The sequence below is a fragment of the Netta rufina genome (genome assembly GCF_964035555.1).
Source record: "Netta rufina genome assembly, chromosome: 2".
In the NCBI taxonomy this organism is placed as follows: domain Eukaryota; kingdom Metazoa; phylum Chordata; class Aves; order Anseriformes; family Anatidae; genus Netta; species Netta rufina.
The window spans coordinates 62,166,237-62,187,490 of NC_140124.1; the positions used below are offsets into that span (position 1 = coordinate 62,166,237).

Below are 21,254 nucleotides of genomic sequence, written 5' to 3' on the forward strand. Positions count from 1 at the left end.
TCTTGTGTAAACTGTAAGTTGTTTTCACACAAACTATACATAATCAAATTTACAAAAACAGTTGTAAACTTTAGTTATAGTACTCATCAGCTAAGTGACAGAATTTTTTTTGGTGCTTAAGGTCAAAGCAAGTTTTCTCACTGACACAGGACCAGAGCTTCATAAAAACTTATGTAAAGGAAATACAGAACTGTATACAAATATTTTTGACAAACTATATTATATAAGTATTTTATACTTATTTTAAACTATATTATATAAGTATTTTAACTTTTTCCTGTCTCAAAATAAATACTGGTCCCTTAAAAAAATGAAAAAAGTAAATTCAAGGTAAAGGTGACTCACTAAATTACGTACCTTTTTGATAATTACTCCCAAAACCACCAGAACAACTGGTAGTAGTAGAGTCTTTGTGTATCTAACTGGAGTCTACAATCGAAATAAAATGTATTAATTGCTTTCCAGTCAGCCAGTGTTACATCAATGTTCATTTTGAAGAAAATAATATACGGAGTTTTTCCTCAAGTGAAACAAATATAAACATACAACAAGAACAAAACAAGCTAAAAGAAACTGAAATTTAAACTCCACCCAGCAATCTCACTAGAGGTCTTCATACTAGGGTCATTACATAATTATTCCCCTCTCTTTGGCAAACTACCCAGAGACTTGAGGTAGATGATATCTCAAAAGAATTTGAGTGTTCTGGGTTGACTAATCTATAAGTATTCTGAACACATATTTAGACACTGATGAACTAGAAAAGTCTACTAAGAACACACATGGAAACCTCAAAACTTTTCCGTAAACTAAATCCACCTCATCTTCGTGGCTCTCACCACATTTTCCCTCTACTTAGCATCCGTTACTGACAGACACAAAATGTTAATTTTGCAGAACTTTGATCTTTCATATAGCCCTGAACAAGCATTTCTTTTAATAAAGCAAGCATGCTTCTTATATATGAAATCATAATACTTTTAGTTTTAGCAAATTTAAAAGCAATAAAATCATTTAAATTTAGCTGAAGTTCATTAACATCTCTAACTTCATCAGTAAGCACTTGGAACTTAAAAGAGAAAGAATTCTTATGATGGCAGTAGTATGTTATGGCTCACATATGTTTCAAGTTATAAATGGAGATAAATCAAAAAGCTCCCTTTTCCATAAACATCTAATTTGATCAGATTACCTCTTTTTCCATGAAGTCAAACTCTGCAGCACAGGTATACATTAATGTATCAAAATCCTTGTAGCCAATAAATTTAGATTTTAATATATTACCTATATGAGCCTGGTAGGAAATACAAAAAAAAAAAAAAAAGAGCTGCAGTAAGAAAAAAACTGTTTTCTGCAAACAAGTAGTTTAAATATATATATTTATATATATATATTTAAAAATTAAAACAGAAGATTATATAATTTATAATAATGTTATAAATGCACCAAAAATGTATTTGAGTAGATTAAATGACATACTTGATCATAACAGAATAGACAAAAGAAAAAGCAGAAAGCAGCAGAAAAGGGATGTTATCACTGCAACTGGGTTGAACAAGAGTACAGTTTGCATATGCACATTTTAAGATATGAGCTTCCCACCTCTTGCCCCTACATTTAGGTGTGCAGCATCTACATAGACAGGGTTTAAAGAATGTAGTTTAGTAGTAAAAGCACTGAAGTGCAATTAGGAGTCCTAGTTACAACAAGCATTTCAGAGTTGCCTTAAAAATGAGTTTCAGAAGAAACTGACTGAAGAAACGGAGTAAATAAAACAAAGATGTAGGTAAAAGATACCAAAAATAAACAGAGCTCTATAAAGCCAAATTTCATAACAAACACAGAGCATTTATTAACTCAACAGTACACACATTGGTCTTTTCACAAACTTAGGTCATAACAGCCCAAAGTCTTCATATTGAATGAGAAAGCAAATACACAAGCCCATTCCCATTTCTGCAAAAGAAGTCTTGGAATCTCGGGAAAATATATCAATAAGAGACTGAAATCAAAGTATTAAGGCAAAATATTTTTAAAAGACACCATATACTTGCATAAGAGAAAGAAGACTTACATCATCAGCTATTCCAAATGCTAAAGAAGTTAGGTATTTCAAGGTGACTGTCCCAAATAACCAGGCACATCCTTGGATGACCTTAAAAATACATTTGGAATTAAATAAACATGTCTCAGCAAACTTTTAAATAAAACTGTACTTTTTCAGAAAGATTACTAAATTTAGTGACTAGCTCAAAACTTTACGTTATCACCAAGATATACAATCATTTCTAACCCATTACACTTCTGAAATTTGAACACATTGGATGGTTTTATGTTTTGTTTTCTTTTTTTTTTCCCCCTCCCTTACTTCAACTGAAATATTTTTGGATTAACTGTTATTTTGGCTGTATCACTGCACATGACATTGTAGCAGAGGATGTACCAAAGTAAACGTTAAACGGGGCAGCCAAACCGTCAATTCCATCTGTTTTGCATACAGTGGTGTACCACGATTATTTTCCACCAACAGCCTCTCTGTAATTATCAGGTTGTACTACCCCACTAATCCAAACCTTTGAAGGAATTTGCTGATTTATAGTACCTTTTCAAGATAATCTCAAAATAGAACTTCAAGGAGATAGAAACGGTTACATACTATGTTTATGAAGTGTAACTAAAACTACTAGAAAGGAGAAAATTCTAGGCAATCTCACTTTACTTAGTTCCTTATAAAACAAGCCCAGCTGAGTAGGAAAGCCTGGCTCAGCACCATGCACATGACAGGGACCAGCAGCACATACATTCAGAGAGAATATAATAAAAACATGCAAACTGGTCTTTACCCTAACGTAACCATGATATTTATGTGACTATGGGTTGTATTCAATCATCATGTTTAATGACTGAAAATTAACCCAAATGCCCGAGAGTTACCTAATCCTTTTACTGACGCTTTATTTTTTGCTTCCACAATATAATAATTCTCTTATAAATTTACTGCTGCTAACAGAAGGAGCACCAAATAAACTGTCATTGTAACCTGTTTCTACTCACTAGCCTTGTTATGCTTACCTCCACCTTCCAAGATGTAGAATTCTAACCTATTTTAAAATTTGTGCTATTTAGCAACTCTTTATTAATAATTACTTACTTATAATTATTAATAATTATTTACTTCCCTTTTGGATGCCTGCTCAGAAATTCACTGATGTATTCAGAGAATACCAAGGAATACCAATTTTTTTCTGCTTCTTTAGGTTAAAATATTTTATACATATAGTTTGGGTGGCGGTGGTCTTCTTTTGAAATCTTACCATTTAATCCCACCACTTGTTTCTTACCTTCTAACATTCACACCTTATCACATGGAGCTTATTTTCTTTTACAGTTCCCATTAGATATCTTCCCCAAAAGGTTTCTGAAATTCAAGTGCATTACATTCACCCATACACCCTTATCTAGAGCCTTCAAAGAAGTCAAATACATTTGCCAGGCATGACTTCCTTTAGAGAGGCTGCATTGGACCTATCTTTTGTTATATCACATGTACAAGTATCTTTAACAACTTTATTCATCTGTTTATTCTTCTACAAAGTTGGACTTACTGGTCTGTAGTTCCACAAATGTCTTGGATCTCATTTTTCAAAAACCTGACACAAGATCTGTCTACTTTCCTAATTCCCTGATACCACAGGTAACTAGTTACATTGACAAGTTACACACGCAATGCAGTTTGTTTTACTTTTATTTTTTTCATTTTAATGCCTTTATATTCTAATGCCTGTATAATAACTGTATGAATTTCATCTAGTTTTGGTAAGAGGTTACCATTCATTTTAATGAGAATGGTCTTAAGCACCTGGATAGTCTTCGTAGTCTCCCATTAAAGACATCTTTACAAGTTATTGTTGTGTCTTAAGCAGCAAGTTGTTTCTCACATTTTCTACAGTGTCATATTTTATTTGTCAGAGTTTTGGGGGTTTCCTCCACATTTGGACATTATTTCAACTGCCCTCAAAACCCAACTATATGTCCCTACATTGTTTTAGACTGACTCCCTTCTTGTACTTAGTTATGTAAGTTGCTTGATGTTATCAAAAATATCCTAAAATAGTGATATAGGACGTATTTTTAATGAATCACTAATGTAGTATCTTAATCCCCATCAAATGCCCCACCAGGCACTGTTATTCTTTTAACTGCCTCTTCTAAATTGCTTTCTGTTTTAGAGAAAGATTTTCATAGAGATCTTAGGTTTTGCAAACAGGTTTAAATTAAATGTGCTGCCATTTGAGTCCTGTTTTAATTTTGTGAAATAAATGCTTATTTATGCCCCTTTTCTTTTAAAATGAATCCCTAGGAATAGGGACAATTTACTTGAAAAGGGCAATTTATCTGTATTTCTTGATTTTCTGCTGCTAGAAAACAACCCAAAAGTTAGTTCTGTTTCACTAAAACAAAACAAAAGTCATAATTCTTTTCTGAAATTCAAGATGTATGAAATTCCTTACCCACAGATAGACTTGGCTTCTGCACCTTTTAAAGATTCTTGGGCTCAGTTCTAGAATTCCCTAATAATAAAACGAAAATATATTTCCAGGTAAGATATATCATGAAGATGTTCCAGTATCCTGGATGACTTTTTGTTTGATTTTAATAAGCACCTCCTTTAGCATGCAGCTACATAAAATTAAATAAATAAGCACACACACCACCACATACCAGATTCCGGAATCACCCTGCACTGGCAAAACATGCCAAATTAAAAACTCCTGCAGTGCTGCGTTTTATATATGATTAATGAAAGACTATTCTACTCTTTACCAAGTAAAATTCTATATTATACAGTTCTAAGTTTCTTTAAATCAAAGACAACAGGAAACTGAATTATGTCTGCTTTCATGAACAAGAGCCTTCTGAAGCAACTAATAAATTACTGGCAGCATAACACAAATTTTTCATACAAGGCAAAAGAACAGAACTGGGGAAAAAGTAACCAGTATTTTTCTGTTTCACACTGTTGCTGATTTATGACACATAGAAAATCCATTCTAAGATGCCTTGACAAACAACAACATTAAGAAAAACAGAGAATAAACTTAAAAGCTTTTAGAGCCCCATCTGTACGTGACATGGACTGAGGCCACTATATACAGTCAAATAACAGAGAAACAACAAATATTTTTTCTAAAGAAGAAAATAGGCAAGAAACTCAATGTCACTACATTTAGTATACAATTACAGAAACTGCTACAAGCAAGTAGAGTAAGCTCATAAGAAAAACTATTCCAACAACTACCAGGAGTGAAAGGAGCTAATTCTTAACACAGGTGAGAAATTACCACTCTTCTCCTGAAGGACAAAAATAAACAAAAAAGAAAACAAACAAACAAAAATCACTGATGTCACCCCATGCTTCTAGCATTGGCAAAAAGATTCAGAAATTGAGATTATTTGTAGCATGCTAAAGCAGATCTGTTTATACAATCTTATCTCCTATTTCATGTATATAATTCCCTTAGCAGAAACCATATGAAACTAAAAGAGGTTAGAGGTGTTTTTTCCTCTTAAGTATAAATGAAGATAGCAAATATTAAGATGAGTCTTAGTGAATAATTTCACACTTGGGAATACGGCTCAAATATAGGTTCAAATAGTACTCTGTACTATCTGAACTATAGTTTCCCTTACTCTGCTCGGGTGAGGCCTCACCTCGAGTATTGCATTCAGTTTTGGGCCCCTCAGTACCATGAGGACATCAAGGCCCTGAAGCATGCCCAGAGTATAGGGCTATGACACTGGTGAAAAGCCTGGAGCACAAGTCCTATGGGGAGCAGCTGAGGGAACTGGGGTTGTTCAGTCTGGAAAAGAGGAGGCTCAGGGAGACCTCATTGCTCTCTACAACTACCTGAAGGGAAGGTGTGGGGAGCTGGGGTTGGCTTTTTCTCGCAGGTAGCTAGTCTTGAAGGAATGGCCTCAAGTTGCACCAGGGAAGGTTCAGGTTGGAAACGAGAAGACATTTCTTCTCAGAAAGAGCAGTCAGGCATTAGAACGGGTTGCTCAGGGAGGTGGTGGCATCACCATCCCTGGGGGTGTTCAAAGAAAGGTTGGACATGGTGCTTAGGGACATGGTTTAGTGGGTGACATTGGTGGTAGGGCAATGGTTGTACCAGATGGTCTTGGGGATCTTTTCCAACCTTAATGATTCTATGAAACTGTTGTTGTGTAAGTTATAGCCATTTTTTCTGTATTTGCAGTTTCAAAGAAATAAGCATTTAAAACAAGACTTCTTGCTCATGTTCTCATTTCATAATTATTTCACTCAAATATTACAGTGGTGTTAACAAGGGTATGGATCCTGTAAAATTTAACCTAGCCTAAATAAAGAAGACAGCCTGACTCCTAAACTCAGCTTCCCTTCAGAAGAGGTCTTGGTGCGAAAAATCTTAGTATTTAATTATTCTCCAAATATCTTTAAGGTCTGTTTGTGACATAAAAGATTTGTCAACTGTCTGGTAATGCAGCAGTTTCACATTTTACATCAATACATACAGAACAGTACATGATTAATTTTCTTTTTCTTAAACAACTTACCCATATAACTACTAAAGATGCAGCATAATATGATGTTAATAACATCGAATTACCGAACATCAAAATAAAACACACTACAAGAGATACCTGAAAAAAGAAAATTAAAATTATTAAATTTACAATAGAAAAGGTTAAGAATTGCTTAACTATATAAATTACGTTGTAACATAAACAGCTTTATAATTAAAGACACAACCCTCACAACAAGTGCAAGCTTGATACTTGGCTTCGAGAACTCTTCTGAAAACGGTGATTATGACTTAATTGTTACAGATAGCCAAGTGTACAGTATTATTTTATATTACAAAGTACATATAGATTAAGACTAACTTATCTTGCCCGATATATCTGTTACATTTTAGTAGTTATTCCTAACATAATGCAATAATTTGGGGAAAAAAAAAAAAAAGAAAAAAAAAAGTATTTTTCTATTCTGTTATCTTTCAGAGTCCTGGACAAACATTAAAAGTACTGAATAAATGCTTGTTTTCTTTCTTCCAAATTGAGAATAATATATTTAAAAAACAATCATTACTGAATTAAATGAAGCAGAATTCTGACTGTTCAGTCATATGAACAGCTGAATCAGGTTGAAAGTCAAGGCTGAAATACACAGAAAATTTTTTTGCACCATCGTGATCTTCTACTGTGCTTTCCTATTAAGACAAAGCAAGCTGAATTACATTTCTCAACTTGGGAAAGCCATATCAATGATCAATCTCTGCCTTCTACTGTGCGCAGGAATAAGGAAAAGTAGTAAAATATTCAGCCTTTTGATTTTATTTTTTCTTTTTTCCATAGCTAGGCTGTAATTTTCTACAAAAACTGGAGGTTGGGGGCAGAATCAGAAACACCACAAAGACAGACTGGCAGTCTACCCAGCCTCAGAAGGCTTTCTCTATAACGGTACACAATTATTTAATTAACTGAAATTAGGCTTTCATGGCACTTTGGCACCAATATTATTAACTTATTGCCATAAGCCAAACGACACAAATATTTCATCCTGCTTCTGCCAAAAAATTACTAAACCAAGATGCTTATTTGCAAATTTTCCTTATAAGGGTGACTGGGAACAAGCACTTGATATATAGTTTTATATAGAAATTGAGCTGAATAGAACTTACTACTGCCTTTCATTTATCATTTGCAGTATTTCAAAACGTTTGGAAAAAAAGTATGAAATATCACTTAGATAAAAGCTTCTTTTGTGTGGCAAAAACACTTTCTGCCCACTGAGTTTGCATTGCAAAATTTTATCAAAAGTATATTTTTAAAAATAGACATATTTCTTAAAAAGAAAAAAAAAGTTTACATCTTCCTATATATTTAAGATTGTCGTCTTTCTTCAAACAGCAGAAAATCCTGGCAGCAGAACTCAGAACTTGATCATTATTTTAGTTTCAAAAATAAAGACCAGGTATATTATGCTGAAACCCATTTGCCTTTTACTTATTATCTTCTGCCTTTGACTTTCTCACCAATTTGACAAAATAAGTTTTTTTCAGACTAATATTTTAATATTTCTTTTTGCCCTTCATTCTGAACACTTCTCTAACTAGTTTGAGCAGAACATCTTCCTGTGGTACAGATGTCAGTAGTCTTCAAAACCCAGTTCTAGTTGGTGTTTCCTAATTTTGACTTGAAAACACCTCATTTATTGTTACCATTAACTAATGGCATAAGATGAATGCTATCTTTTCAACTTTTTATTGTTCATGCTCTATTTTTAGTATAATTTCTAGTCTGCTGTCTAGTCTCAACAATTATGATGCATCAGACTGATCCTAGTTTCTGACACTATGATATAAAAACATTTAAGATCAAATGTTCAAATCCAGGCCCCTCCAACCCATGCTGTTGACTCCCTCAAGTGATGACAGGCCATGCAAAGGGATCTAGATAGACTGGTGCATTGGGCAACAGTATGAAGTACAGCAAAGGTAAATACCAGGTTCTGCACCTGGGATGGAGTAATGTTTGTTACAGTACAGACTAGGAGATGTGTGGCCAGAGAACAGTTCTCTAGAAAGGGATCTGGGGGTGCTGGTTGACAGCAGGCTCAACACGAGTCAGCAGTGTGCCCTGGCAGCCAAGACAACAAACTGCATTTTTGTGCATTAAACACAATATAGCCAGCTGGCCAAAAGAGATGATTCTCCTGCTCTATTTAGTAATGATAAAGCCTCACTTTGACTACTGTGTGCAGTTCTGGTCTTCACAATACAAAAAGGATGTTAAGGTACTTGAAAGTGTCCAGAGGTGGGCAACAAAACTGGTGAGACGGCTGGAAAGTATGTCTTGTGAGGAGAGGCTAAGGACAATTGGGCTGGCTAGCTTGGAGAAGAGGAAGCTAAGAGGTGACTTCATTGCTCTCTACAACTTCTTGAGGAAGAAGTGGAGAGGGAGACACCTATTTTCCCTGGTAATCAACAATAAAATGGAAGGGAATGACACAAAGCTGTGCTGGGGAAGGTTCAGAATGGATATTAGGAATAATTTATTTACCATGAGTATGGTCAAACACTGAAACAGGCTTTCTAGAGAGGTGGTTGATGCTCCATGCCTGTCAATGTTTAAGGGGCATTTGTATAATGCCCTTAATTATATGCTCTAACTTTTGGTTAGCCCTGAAGTGGTCAGGCAGTTGGACTTGATGATTTTTGAAGGTCCCTTCCAAATGAACTATTCTACTCTATTATTGCACATTTCTAATCGTCTTGTAACTAATGAAAACACTTCAGACACACTGTTTTGATGCTTTAACCTGTTTGAGAGGTTTTAATTTGAAAAAAAAAAAAGTTACCATATGAACAGAGAGTATCTTCTGTAATTTGCAGGAGTCAATATAACCCATAATACACACAGCAAATAACGAAGCTATCTAGAATGAAAAGCAAAAAAAATAGTTAACAATTTACAGTGGTGTGCTTGCTCTAGCAAATACATATTCATACAAAGAACTAATTACTCAAACAATTATAAACCAACTTTTACTGCTGCTTTTTTGCTAAGTGCATAGTTAGGCATTTTATAACAGCTTCTTTCAAGAAACTTTAATTTTGCTGCTCTGAATAACAGTTATCAAACATATTTGAGTATTTAAAAAGTAGGAACTTGGTTTTCCAAAAATGGAAGTCATCACAACACAGCACTAAACACATCTTTCAATTTTTAGAAAACAGAACAACAAAAAAAAAGTAGTCATTAACGTTAACTAACCCCAAATTTTTGCAAAGCATTAGAACATCACAATTTACTGCTTAGGAAAATGAGATTCACTGATTAGGTAGCTTACTAAAAGTCACATGGGAAATTCATGAAATTATGAATCGAACCTATAAGTGTCAGACCCAACATCTTATAATGGTTACAGCAATGGATTTCTTCTAATGTCTTACAGAGTTTAATGGCTTCTTCTTCTCCACTTAGGACATTTGCATACACAGTTTTGAACAATTGATATATACTATCAACTCAAACCAAGCAACAACTCTGTTGAGTGCAACAGACAAGGGAAAAAAGTATGAAGACATGGATGGACTTCAATCAACAGGTTACATTTCAGTCAACTTAAACATTAAGATATTGTGCTGTATGACCAGTATCCTATTGCTCACATTAGCATATGCTACATGTCAGCACTAGTTCAAGTTGACTGCTTGAGCTCTCAGACAGAAATTCTGCCACTGCTCTCAGGTTTATTAAAATTAAATAGGAAATCATGCAAAAATCATGCCAAATATCACATGCCATGCAAACTTTGCTCTCTGTAAAAATCTGAATAGCCCAAAGCAATGCAAGATCAACACCTTTTATTTTTGTACTTCAATATACAAAGTTTTCCCATGTTCTGCACTTGTTTAAGTGCAGTGACCTTAGGATGGAGGCTGCTTTTAAGAAATAAGTAAATTATTTAGTCCTGGAAAAAGAAGACTGCGTGATGTCCAATTTTCAAATTAATAATAGGAAAAAAAAATGGTGTGATAAATGGGGTGAATCTTTCCTAAGAGCAAGGGTAAAGCCTGGCTAAAACGAAAGCAACAGAATAGTTGTGAACTCAATGACAGTCTATAGAAAGTAGTTAATTTGCCTAAAGAAGACAAAGAGGCTATGCAGAGGTGGACACGGTCTTACCTGAGTTAGAAGAACAAACTGAGCAAACTGCCAGGGAAGCATGAAAAAGATATTAGAAACACACAGTGCAATCAAGCTTCCTGTATTAATATTCGGAATCCTTGGGAAAAAGAGACAGAACAGGTATCAGTAAGTTAAATTACATTGATATTTGCATATTATCAAAAAGTACAACAGAGAATGGAATAAAAAAAATAAAAAAGTTACCTTGGAATTTAGCTAGCAATACTGATCCACTAAAAGTAACAATGTTCAAGTCAATTTAGTATCATTTTTCCATTAGTTTCCAAAAACAACAGTTCCAATGCTTAGTGTTTCTTAACTATATGATGAGTCACTCATTACCAAGTTTGTCTTTTCCTGGCAGTACGTAATACAGCAAGTCAAAACTATATTCTGTGCAGCAGTCCACCTTCACGTAACAAGTACAGTCAAGTCACAACCATTTTCTTTTCAGCTGAATTCACAACTATTCTCACAACAGTCTGCACCCAACAGTGATTTTACTTCTCTAGCATTCCAACTCACCCTACTTTCATATTTACTTTCTGCAACTTTTTTTGCCAGCAATCCTGTAAAAGGATTTCAGCGCAATCATAAGTATATGAAACTCACCTTTGACTGAAAACACTCTATTTTCCATGTTGTCCTAGAAAAGTTTTATTTATTTAATCCTAGCTTTGAGATCACATCAGAAACATGTCATGATTCAAATTTCCCTAAGTGGCCTCCAAAAATCTGGAGATCATAAATATTCTTCCAAAAAGAACCCAAACCCCACAGGTCACAGAAGTCTGAACAAATTCTGCAAAATACTCTTCGGTTTCTCCTAAAATCTGTCAAGATTAACTATCGGAAGTCCTGCTAAGCATTAGTTTAATCTATTACTTAAGTGATGGAAATAACATAGAATTTAAGTTCTAGATTCTTTTTCAAATATACTTCCTGTATTACATTAGAAGACTGCTATACATAAAACAGAGCTGCTCTTGAAGCAGGATCTCTAATTGAGAAGCTGAAAGTTAAGTCTTAAAATGTTTTGTGTTTTTTTTTTTTTTTTAATCACCAAAAGGTGATTAAGATCCTCGCTCTGAAATACCTAGGCTAAATACCTTGTTTCTTAATTGGTAAGCAAGATCAAAGACCATTTTAAATACCAGCATTTGAAGAACAGAAGTGCATGTATCTAATTAAAAGTCAGTTATGGATAAAGAATATATACACTAGGATCAACCTAACTTGAAGTGTAATTTCCTTGGGTTTTGTTTGACTTCACAATTTAGCATTAAAAGAGGAGGTGTCATTATAATATAAAATCTAGCAATCACTCTACAAACTATTCCTCAAAGTATTTGTATATGCTATACAGCATGCATTTTTTCCTTCCCTCACAAACACACATTAGGGACATATGATAGAAATATATTTTTGGTTTAATCATCCATAACTACAACAAAATTCAGCTAAATCACAAATACACTACGAATTTGATGTGCTGGAGTTTGTTAATACTTGAGGGCTTTTCAACTAGTCATGCTTATTTTCAAACCAAAAGCAAAACAATAACACAATCACCTTGCAAGCCAGAAACAGCCCCTGAAAAGCAGGGCTAACATATTCAGGGGCATCTTTGCATTATTATAACTAGATTGATTTAAAAGACTGAATTAATAAAGACAAAAACTGCAAGAACATTCTAGTTTATGGGTGCTATAGAATCCTCTGTTGTACAGCATAAGCTTATGCTACGTGTAATCAACATACCACTTTCCAAGAGGGCCAAAACCAATTGATGGGATTATCAGCTTGTTTCTCAAAGGAAGGAAGTGACATCAATCAAAAAGTCTGTTTTGTTTTGTTTTTTTTTGTATTTGCCAAACTAGTGATTGTGATATTTATTTTAAATCATGTCTTCAAGTTGCAAAAATTTTCCTTTTAATAAATTAGTAACATGACTGCAGTTTTACTGGTGCAGAGTCTGCAACGTAACAGCCAGAGGAAGGTTTCCATTTCGATGATATAATTCCTACAGCATAGCAAGGCACATAAATAAATACTTAAATAAATGTATTTAAATACATGCCCTGTGACATTCTCTTTTAAACTCACTGTAAAAGGCTAAGTATAAATTGAGAGGTACCTGAGAATATAGGTCAAAAGCAACATCTGAAGCACAAGGAATGGGTATGAGAAACTTTCACGAAGAGGCGGAGTCCACATGACACGAGTGCACTAAAAATAAGAACTGGGTTAGCTGATAATGTTTGCTGCTGTATTTTCATAAAGCAATGCATTTGTATTTCAAAATGAATGACCACAGGTACTTCTGTAAAGCAGAACAACAAGCTTTTATTCAGAAGTTTAAAAACAAACCAACAAACAAACAAAACACAAACAAATAAAACATAAGCCAAGAAGCAGAAAAGAGAAGGAAAAAGGATGCATCTTTCAGACTTAAGGTGTATGGCACACTGTTTAATTAAAATAGATTACTGCTTTTCCAAAATTAAGTATGACAGCTAGAGAACATCCCAAGAAACAGACAGGAAAGCAGCTGATTTGCTCTGCTTCTAATGAACATAAAAAGTCATTCAGGTAACTGAAGTCATTCTCAAATTCAGGCAGTGACTTGCCACACTTACATGGAGAAAGTGTATGAGGTGAGGATCTGAAGGAAAAACCAACATACTCTTCATTACACTAGAGTTATTTAGGCTGCAAACATTTTACATTTCTAGCAGCATCAACACAGAAAATTTTATAGAATGGGCTCTTCAAAATAGGCCAGTAAAACCTAACGATTAAATTAAGCTCTTACACAGCTGTTCTTACATCTTTCACTCTTTAACTCTTTTAAACCAAAGGATAAAACAATGAAATCAATCAAATAGCCTTTTCATGAACTTCTTGGGGTTTGTGGCAAACAGCTCAACTACTTAACTGCCATCCTGTATCTTTCTATTCAGCTCTTTAGAAAATGCTTACAGATGGCAATGACCATCAAAAAAAAAAATTATATATATATATATATATATATATATATATATATATATTAACTTCACAGTTAAGCACATTACTTCATACTCTTTTTCCAATTTAAATTGATGTTCCTACATGATCAAATAATATTCGTCACACTATTTCAGTTTTACATAGAGAGGTGTTTCAGATGCATAAGCAGTTAATCATACTTTAAATGGAATCTGTTGTAAAAAACACCGGAAGTCTCAACAAAGGAAATACAATCACTTTGAAATCCAAGGTTTACCAGCAAAAGTAAAAGAAAGCTTTGATTACCACTATGTAGCTAGCACCTAGAAGGCTTTCACCCCGTATTTAGCAGAAATAGTTTGAACAAACTACATCCTGAAATAGTATTTATGTACTGTTGCAACAGAGAGAATCATGCTTACACATATTTAGCACTTGATTTTTTTTGTAAATTGCTAAGTATGCTTTTACAAAATATTTATATAGCTTTTCTTACACAGACCTAGCTTATACAACAGTATTACCCGTCTCCTTTGTCTAATTCCATTTTAATTAGCCAGCCTCTGTAAGATAGGTAGCATTGAACCTGTGGCCAGGAAACATACAAATACAAACCTCAGGAGATTAAGAGCTTCTCCCCCAGTCTGAAATAGCATTTCCCATTGCTGCAATCAGTTAGCACAACATGTAATCCAAAGCAAATACAGCAATTTAAATGAGGAAAACACATGGGTTCCTGTACATCTCTTCTGTTGCACACAAGACAAAATTGACTGTGTAAGTGACAGAAGGCAAAAATAAATGAAGGCAAATGAGAATTAGTACAGACATAATCGTGAAGAAAAGCTGAAGGAAAAATACACTGATGGATGTTAACATATGCTCCAGAAAAGACTGCTGAAAAGAGAGTTCTGTTCACAAAATGAACAGACAGTCAACTAAAAGAGGTGCAGAGGAAACCTACGAACTTTCTAACTCAAGAGGAGAAATGCGGAGGGTTGGTCCATTCAGACACCTTCAGTTAAGGTTGACAAGGAATAAAATTGTTTCAAGTAAATATTTTTTGCTATAAGCACAATGGAAGAAGAAAATATTTTAAGGAGTGGATGATTTTAGCATGCAAACAAAAGGAATCAAAATGGCTATTCCCAATAAAAATTAGAAATAGACTACAATAGAATCATAGAATAGAATATACTGAGTTGGAAGGGACCCACAAGTATCATCGAGTCCAACTCCTGGCACCACACAGGTCTATCCCAAAATTCAGACCACATGACTGTGAGCATAGTCTAAATGCTTTTTAAACTCCGACAGGCTTGGAACCATGACAACATCCCTGAGGAGCCTGTTCCAGCACACAACCACTCTAAGAACTAGGCTCCACCAGTTTTCTGCACCTTGCACATCCACAAGTTCTCCTGAATTCTACGTGTCTTGCTTTGGGGGTGTGTTGGTTAGGGGCAAGGATTAAGCTATCCATTTTAACGCTCTGTAGACATCATCACTGGAACATGTTGAATCCACACAGCCAGTATGTGAAAGACAGTAATTTTTTTAGGTCAAAACATTCTTCAAAGGCCCTTTCTTGTTTCTGTACTTCACTGAAACCTCACCATCCAGTCAACAGAACACCTCTAAGTTGAAATCTTTTTATCTGGTTTCCTAAGGGAGTCACGTCTGCTCCACAAGGGGTGGACACAAACACTTTTCTTTACAGAACGGGCAACAGCGGGAACTGGGAGAGCGCTGACCTGGCACCAGCCAACTGGCACAGCAGGATCATCGTGCAAGGAGCCCCAAACGGGCCACAGCCAAGGCAGCAGTACAGAACACACGACTGTAACAAAGGATGGAGGAGAGGACTGGAGAAATTGAGGTATTTTGAGGAATGGAAGTTACAGGGGAAATGGCAGCATGGAGGCAGGACACATTCAAGACTAAGCAAGCTTTGGTAGCTCCTTTCTTTAAGGAGCTTTTTGCTTCTGAGATAGATGCATGTGCACCCCTGACTGTACATAGACAAGGAAGAGCTCTGTAACTGGTAATGCAACCACACAACCTAAGGAAGCTGAGAATTGACTGGGAAGATCAGAACTCTCTTTTCTTCCCATCTAGGTCTAAAAGCGAAATGTGTTTTAACATAAACTGTATTTACATGCATATGGTAATAGAGCCTTCATGCCTCATATACATGTATAATGGCTAAGTTAGGCACTGAATACTCAGCATCACAGGTTCTTTACTACTACAGGACAAAGAAATAGTTTATTTTAACATGGACCATCATGAATTTATAGAAGCTTATAGCATGTTTACGCCATGACGTTCTTTCTACTTCGTTTCCTAGAATCTTTAAGACTTTTTTTTAAATACTGTTTTACCAGAGAAGTCACTAGAATCAGCACCATTTGATTCTTTGCTTGCTTTACTATTTTACAAATACTAAATTAATAGTGTAAAATAAATGCTTATAACATATAAATTAAATGCACGGTTGCACCCCAATTACAAATAAAATAAACATTTCATAAATACACATACTAACGCGTCTTTTCCCTAAAGAATATATTTTATCTGTTCTCCCCTGCCCCTCCCTCAGGTCCTGTCATCCACAGAGAGGGAAGCTCTCCTATGGGGTCTCTGTGTGTTTACAGTTTCTAAATTCTATGCATCCTGGCTACAGGACATAGTTCAGCAGTATTTATGGATTTCTTTGCTGGTTTGGTATTCATGAATTTCTAGTAAAATACACAGCAATCTAAATAAAACCTCCTCTGTTTCTGTAGCTTATTCACATGGTACATCTAGCCCAGTTATGTCTGGAACACAGACAAAAAGAGATCTTGATGTTTTTGAAACTTGAACTTACTGTCCTGCTGAGATTTCAATCTCAGAACCACTTTACAATATATTTACTTTGTTGGCTTTTTTGTTTGTTTTGTTTTTAATCTAAGGTGACACATTGGACAGTGATACATAGAAGTTGTAGCGTATTTTGCTTTCAGTAAAGTCTTATTCCTTTTGTATTAACCTTTTATGTTCATCCTCAATTAGATAAGCAACATCGTTATCTTCAACTAAATGAGATCTTAGTCTTTAAAAAAAAAAAATAAATTGTGGGAGACCTACCTCTCCATGGTTGAAAAAGAAACACATCACAGTAATGAGGCCTCCTAGACGGCTCCCACTGTGAAAAGAACATGAAAGACAGGTACAACAGAAGAAACTCTTAACAGACAATGCAGCTTCAAAAATATGAAGCAACACTAACTTACAGCTAACTTTATTGGGGAAAACAAAAATGCTCTCAGGCATCAAGAAAAAGCAATCTATAGAGTACACAAAACATTCAAATACAGCTAGGCAGTCAGCTAGTGTTTACTCCAGAGCAGACCACTCTTTCTACATCTTTTTTTTTTTCTTCTGTAGAACACCCATTTCAATGTAAATAACATGTGAAATAGTTATTCTGCTTGTCACAAGCTTTGGTTTATATTATTTTATCAGCAGTAACAATGAATCCTACCAGTTACTGCCTGCAATTGCAGCTACTTAATCAACCATACCTAGACTTTGGTCGTGAGAAGTGCAGAAAGTTTTTTGAACTTTGTTTATTATTTGTTTTTGTTCAATTGATTGTTTCAACAAAATTCCAAGCAATACAAATGGAGGAGAACTTGCATGCTCAGTCACCCAAAGGGCATCTTTGCAAATACTGATCTGAACCTAATACTTTGTTAAATAACCAAATCAAATGTGCTCAAAAACATATACAAAAATTAATTCATGCAACACAGTCAACGAAAGCTATAATTTAATTCTTATGCAAAGTACTGTGACATTGACATGTAGAAGCTTTTTAAGCCCTTGACTTAAGGATTTTTATAGATTTCTAAATAAATCAAGCTTACCTGTTGAAAAATTAGTACCATGGATTCAACACTAAAACCAAAGATAGTATTTAGTACTTTTTTCACCTCAAAACAGCAATAGATGATGTTCCTACCTGTTTGGCTAGATTTGCTATTACTGATATTCTGTGATATAAATCAAGCAACCCTTTTGTACAAAAAAAAAAGTGCATTTCTACTGTGAATTTGACAGGAAATACCATTTTTGCAATAGCAGCCTGCTGTTAAGATTTAAAAAAAAAAAAAAAAAAAAAGACCTCTCAGATCTTCACCCATCACTAATATATGGGTCAAACAGAATCAGTGAGTTCTGGGTACAATATCAGGGGATTAAAGATACCAGCTGAGTACTAAAACAATCTCCAGAAAACATGCATTCTTGCACATAAAACGCAACTTTTAATTCTGCAAATACTAAAAGCATCTAATGCTAAAAGCCCAAAATGACCAAGAGGATATGTTTACTATTAAAAAAGTCTTAAAAAATAAACTAAAAATTTGCTTTTAAAAAAATCAAAATTTATGCAAAGTATTAACATTGTGATAAAACCTTAAAGTCTAGAATATAAGGTCTTAATTCTATTATGAATGCTCAGATCTATCATGCCTTGTTATTCTGCTACATGTGAACTCATCAGAAAATCTGTAGCACATAATAGGGAAATGCACCTTGTCTCTCACTAGCTTTTCAAGAAAAACAAATGAAAACAGCCTATTTCACAGAGGGATATATTTAGTATAGAGTAAGATGGGTTATTTTCTAACAGGGCAATGATATCATGTAGGAGATACAGTAGTTAAACCTTTCTATTGCCAATATAAGAATACAAATGATCTCTCTTCTCACTTAAATTCTCATAACATAACACGATTGGTAGAGTACATACACAAAATAGCTTTTGAAAAGTCCCTTCTGTTGGAAACTATAGCTCCCATGTTTAAAAACCTACTAATTCTTTATTAAATTTATATTATTCTGTTTTAAAGAATTGCAGATGACCTGAACAGTTAATTCTCAGTCTAATAGAGTCAGGTCTGGAATAATAAAATAACTTGTCTTTTGAATCCCCAGGTACAATAAGATGAAGCCTAAAAAAAAGTCACCAGGGACTTGCACTAATTCATTGGTAATTAACATGCAAGAATCAGAATACTGAAAAAGCACTGTCAGAAGGAGATTTGGGAAATTTACTGGTAGCTCCTTAAGATCCAGTATTTGACAATCAACTTAGGCGTTTTGTACCTCAACTGCAAGAATAGAGGGAACAGGGGGAATCTGACAATTGCATATAAAGTACTTATCTAAACACCATTCCTTTACCAAAAAAATAAAACAAAACAAAACCTAAGCATGAGTTTTCAACATATCCCTTTGACTGTCTTAATAGAGAATGCTCCAGAGCTTGAAGCTAACTTGCATCATACCAGAAGATTTCCAAGTGCCTTTGCATAACCAGAGGTTGCAGATTCACACTACAACTAACCAAACACAACATCAGCTCACTTTTGAAAAGAATGGTTCTGTTCCCTTTCTTAACCTTGGCCACACACCGTGTGCTAGGACAGGGAGATGCTGTCTGGTTATCTTCTAACCTTGAAGAGGAAATTGTTTAAGGAGTTAAACAGCAAAAAATAGTCCTACGAAAGCAACTACATTTCTGCTATCTGAACTCCTGGAACAACAGAGTACAGACTGCAAGCACAGATGGGAACACATGCTAGTTTGGAAAGTAAGAGAGTGGTCTTCCACTACGCTGTCACCTTCCATCACTAGACAAAGTTACAAGGAGACCAAAAGCAAATAAGGCTGAAATAAAAAGACTATACGTTTCATAACCACCTAGGGAGGAAAAAAGGCTAGAAAAAAATATTATGTAAACTTGAGATGATCATTGCTAACAAATTCATAAAAGAAAAGTTGAATAAAAAATTAGAGGATGTTTTCCCACCATCAAATGAGTCAGGTGCTGTGAAAAAGTCTTCCAAAAGGCATAGAAAAAAAAATCAGCTTTAGGAGGGAGACCTACACCAACTCATAAGATTCCTACTTCAGCACAGTAGAATTGCATCACTCCAGATTCAGTTCTTTGATTTTTCACACCTTAAATAATAGCCTAAGTGTTCCAGCTCTCCTTGACTATGAGGAACCTTCATACAGATATAATGACTAAGCAGCCACCTAGATTTGGTATCAAACTATGAACTTCTTTAGAAGAAATAAAAAAAGATCAAAATCCTACCTCCAGAAAATTGCATAGTCACTTGTTATTTTTCATAACCCCAGCTAGCTAGTGGCATACAACTTGAAAGAACTGCATTTACATTCTAGTCATTTTGACTATGTACGCTACAGATCATTTGTATTTAAAACTGAATTACTTCCAATACTTAGTATTTAATTTCTCAGTACTTTCCTTGGATAAGACATTACTGACTTTTCAGTGACATTAATACATGAAATGTGGCTTTCCATATACCTAACTTAAGAGAAACATGACAAGTGAGTCACACAAATATTCAAAGATTACCTACTTCCTCAAAAAAAAATGAGGGATTTACTTTCTTTGTTAAGAAAGACATACATGCTTTACTCCCAAATCTCTGACAGTTGTACTACGCAACTTCCTCTTTTCAGTATCACATTCAGCTCCTGCCCTGTGCTATTCTTTATCTGAACCATCACCATATGCTTTAGAGAAAGCAGGGAGAGAACAAAACACCAGTGAAGCCACAAAATGATCACAGAATCACAGAATTTCTAGGTTGGAAGAGACCTCAAGATCATCGAGTCCAACCTCTGACCTAACACTAACAGTCCCCGCTAAACCTAAGCTCTACATCTAAACATCTTTTAAAGACTTCCAGGGATGAAAAACAATGGCAGACTGCCCCATGCAGTGCCTCACTTGGATGTGTCTGCAGTCTTGGAAGCTTGACTACCCTACGTTCTCCTACAAATGGACCTTGAGCTTGTTTGGAGGTTCTAGCAGGGGAGCGCAGCTACCGTATACTCTTGACCGATGAACGGTACGCCTCTATCGGGGAAGGGCGTCCTCTTCGACTGAGCATGCAGCTTCGGGAGGGACGCACATGGAGCGGTGAGGGAGGAAGGGGACACCCGCCTAGCCAGCCAGATCAGCCGGATCAACCCTGGCGATCAATGGGGTGACAGATGTCGCAGCCAGATCGCCCTCACATCCAATGGGGGGGAAAAAAACACATCTCTTAAAAAAAAAGTAGCAGCTTTTTGCACAACAGGCAAATGAAAATAGAGGCACAAATATTTCTGCTTTTATTTTCTGCAGAACTTGGAATCAAAGTATTTTTGTATCAAAGTATATTATGGTTCCTGAAATTTAAGGTCAAATACTGAAAACAGAAATTCACTGAAAAAGGGAAGTATATGTATGTCTGTAAAAGAATGTGTTATCATAAAAAACATTTTGCCTTGTCAGTTATATTAAAATTGAAACAAATGCAATATTACTGGAGGAAAAGCACACTAAAAACCCCAGTCTTGTCATTCAACAAGTGCAGTGTCATCCAAACTTTGTTTAAAAATGAGTAACATTGGTAATTTTAAGAACACCATCAGGACAAAAGTTATTTTAAAACTGC

General features: G+C 35.1%; 1 protein-coding gene across 1 annotated transcript in view; it reads right to left on the minus strand.

Moving 5' to 3' along the window:
- Positions 1 to 21,254, minus strand: part of DPY19L1 (dpy-19 like C-mannosyltransferase 1) — a 50,533-nt gene that overhangs the window by 13,406 nt on the left and 15,873 nt on the right. Inside the window, exons 8-16 of the mRNA XM_084307007.1 lie at positions 16,855 to 16,912; positions 12,872 to 12,963; positions 10,732 to 10,831; positions 9,401 to 9,478; positions 6,595 to 6,681; positions 4,512 to 4,571; positions 2,075 to 2,155; positions 1,193 to 1,294; positions 358 to 429 (exon numbers count right to left, since the gene is read on the minus strand). Coding sequence (XP_084163133.1) covers positions 358 to 429; positions 1,193 to 1,294; positions 2,075 to 2,155; positions 4,512 to 4,571; positions 6,595 to 6,681; positions 9,401 to 9,478; positions 10,732 to 10,831; positions 12,872 to 12,963; positions 16,855 to 16,912 — 730 coding nt within the window. The remainder of the gene's footprint in view (positions 1 to 357; positions 430 to 1,192; positions 1,295 to 2,074; positions 2,156 to 4,511; positions 4,572 to 6,594; positions 6,682 to 9,400; positions 9,479 to 10,731; positions 10,832 to 12,871; positions 12,964 to 16,854; positions 16,913 to 21,254) is intronic.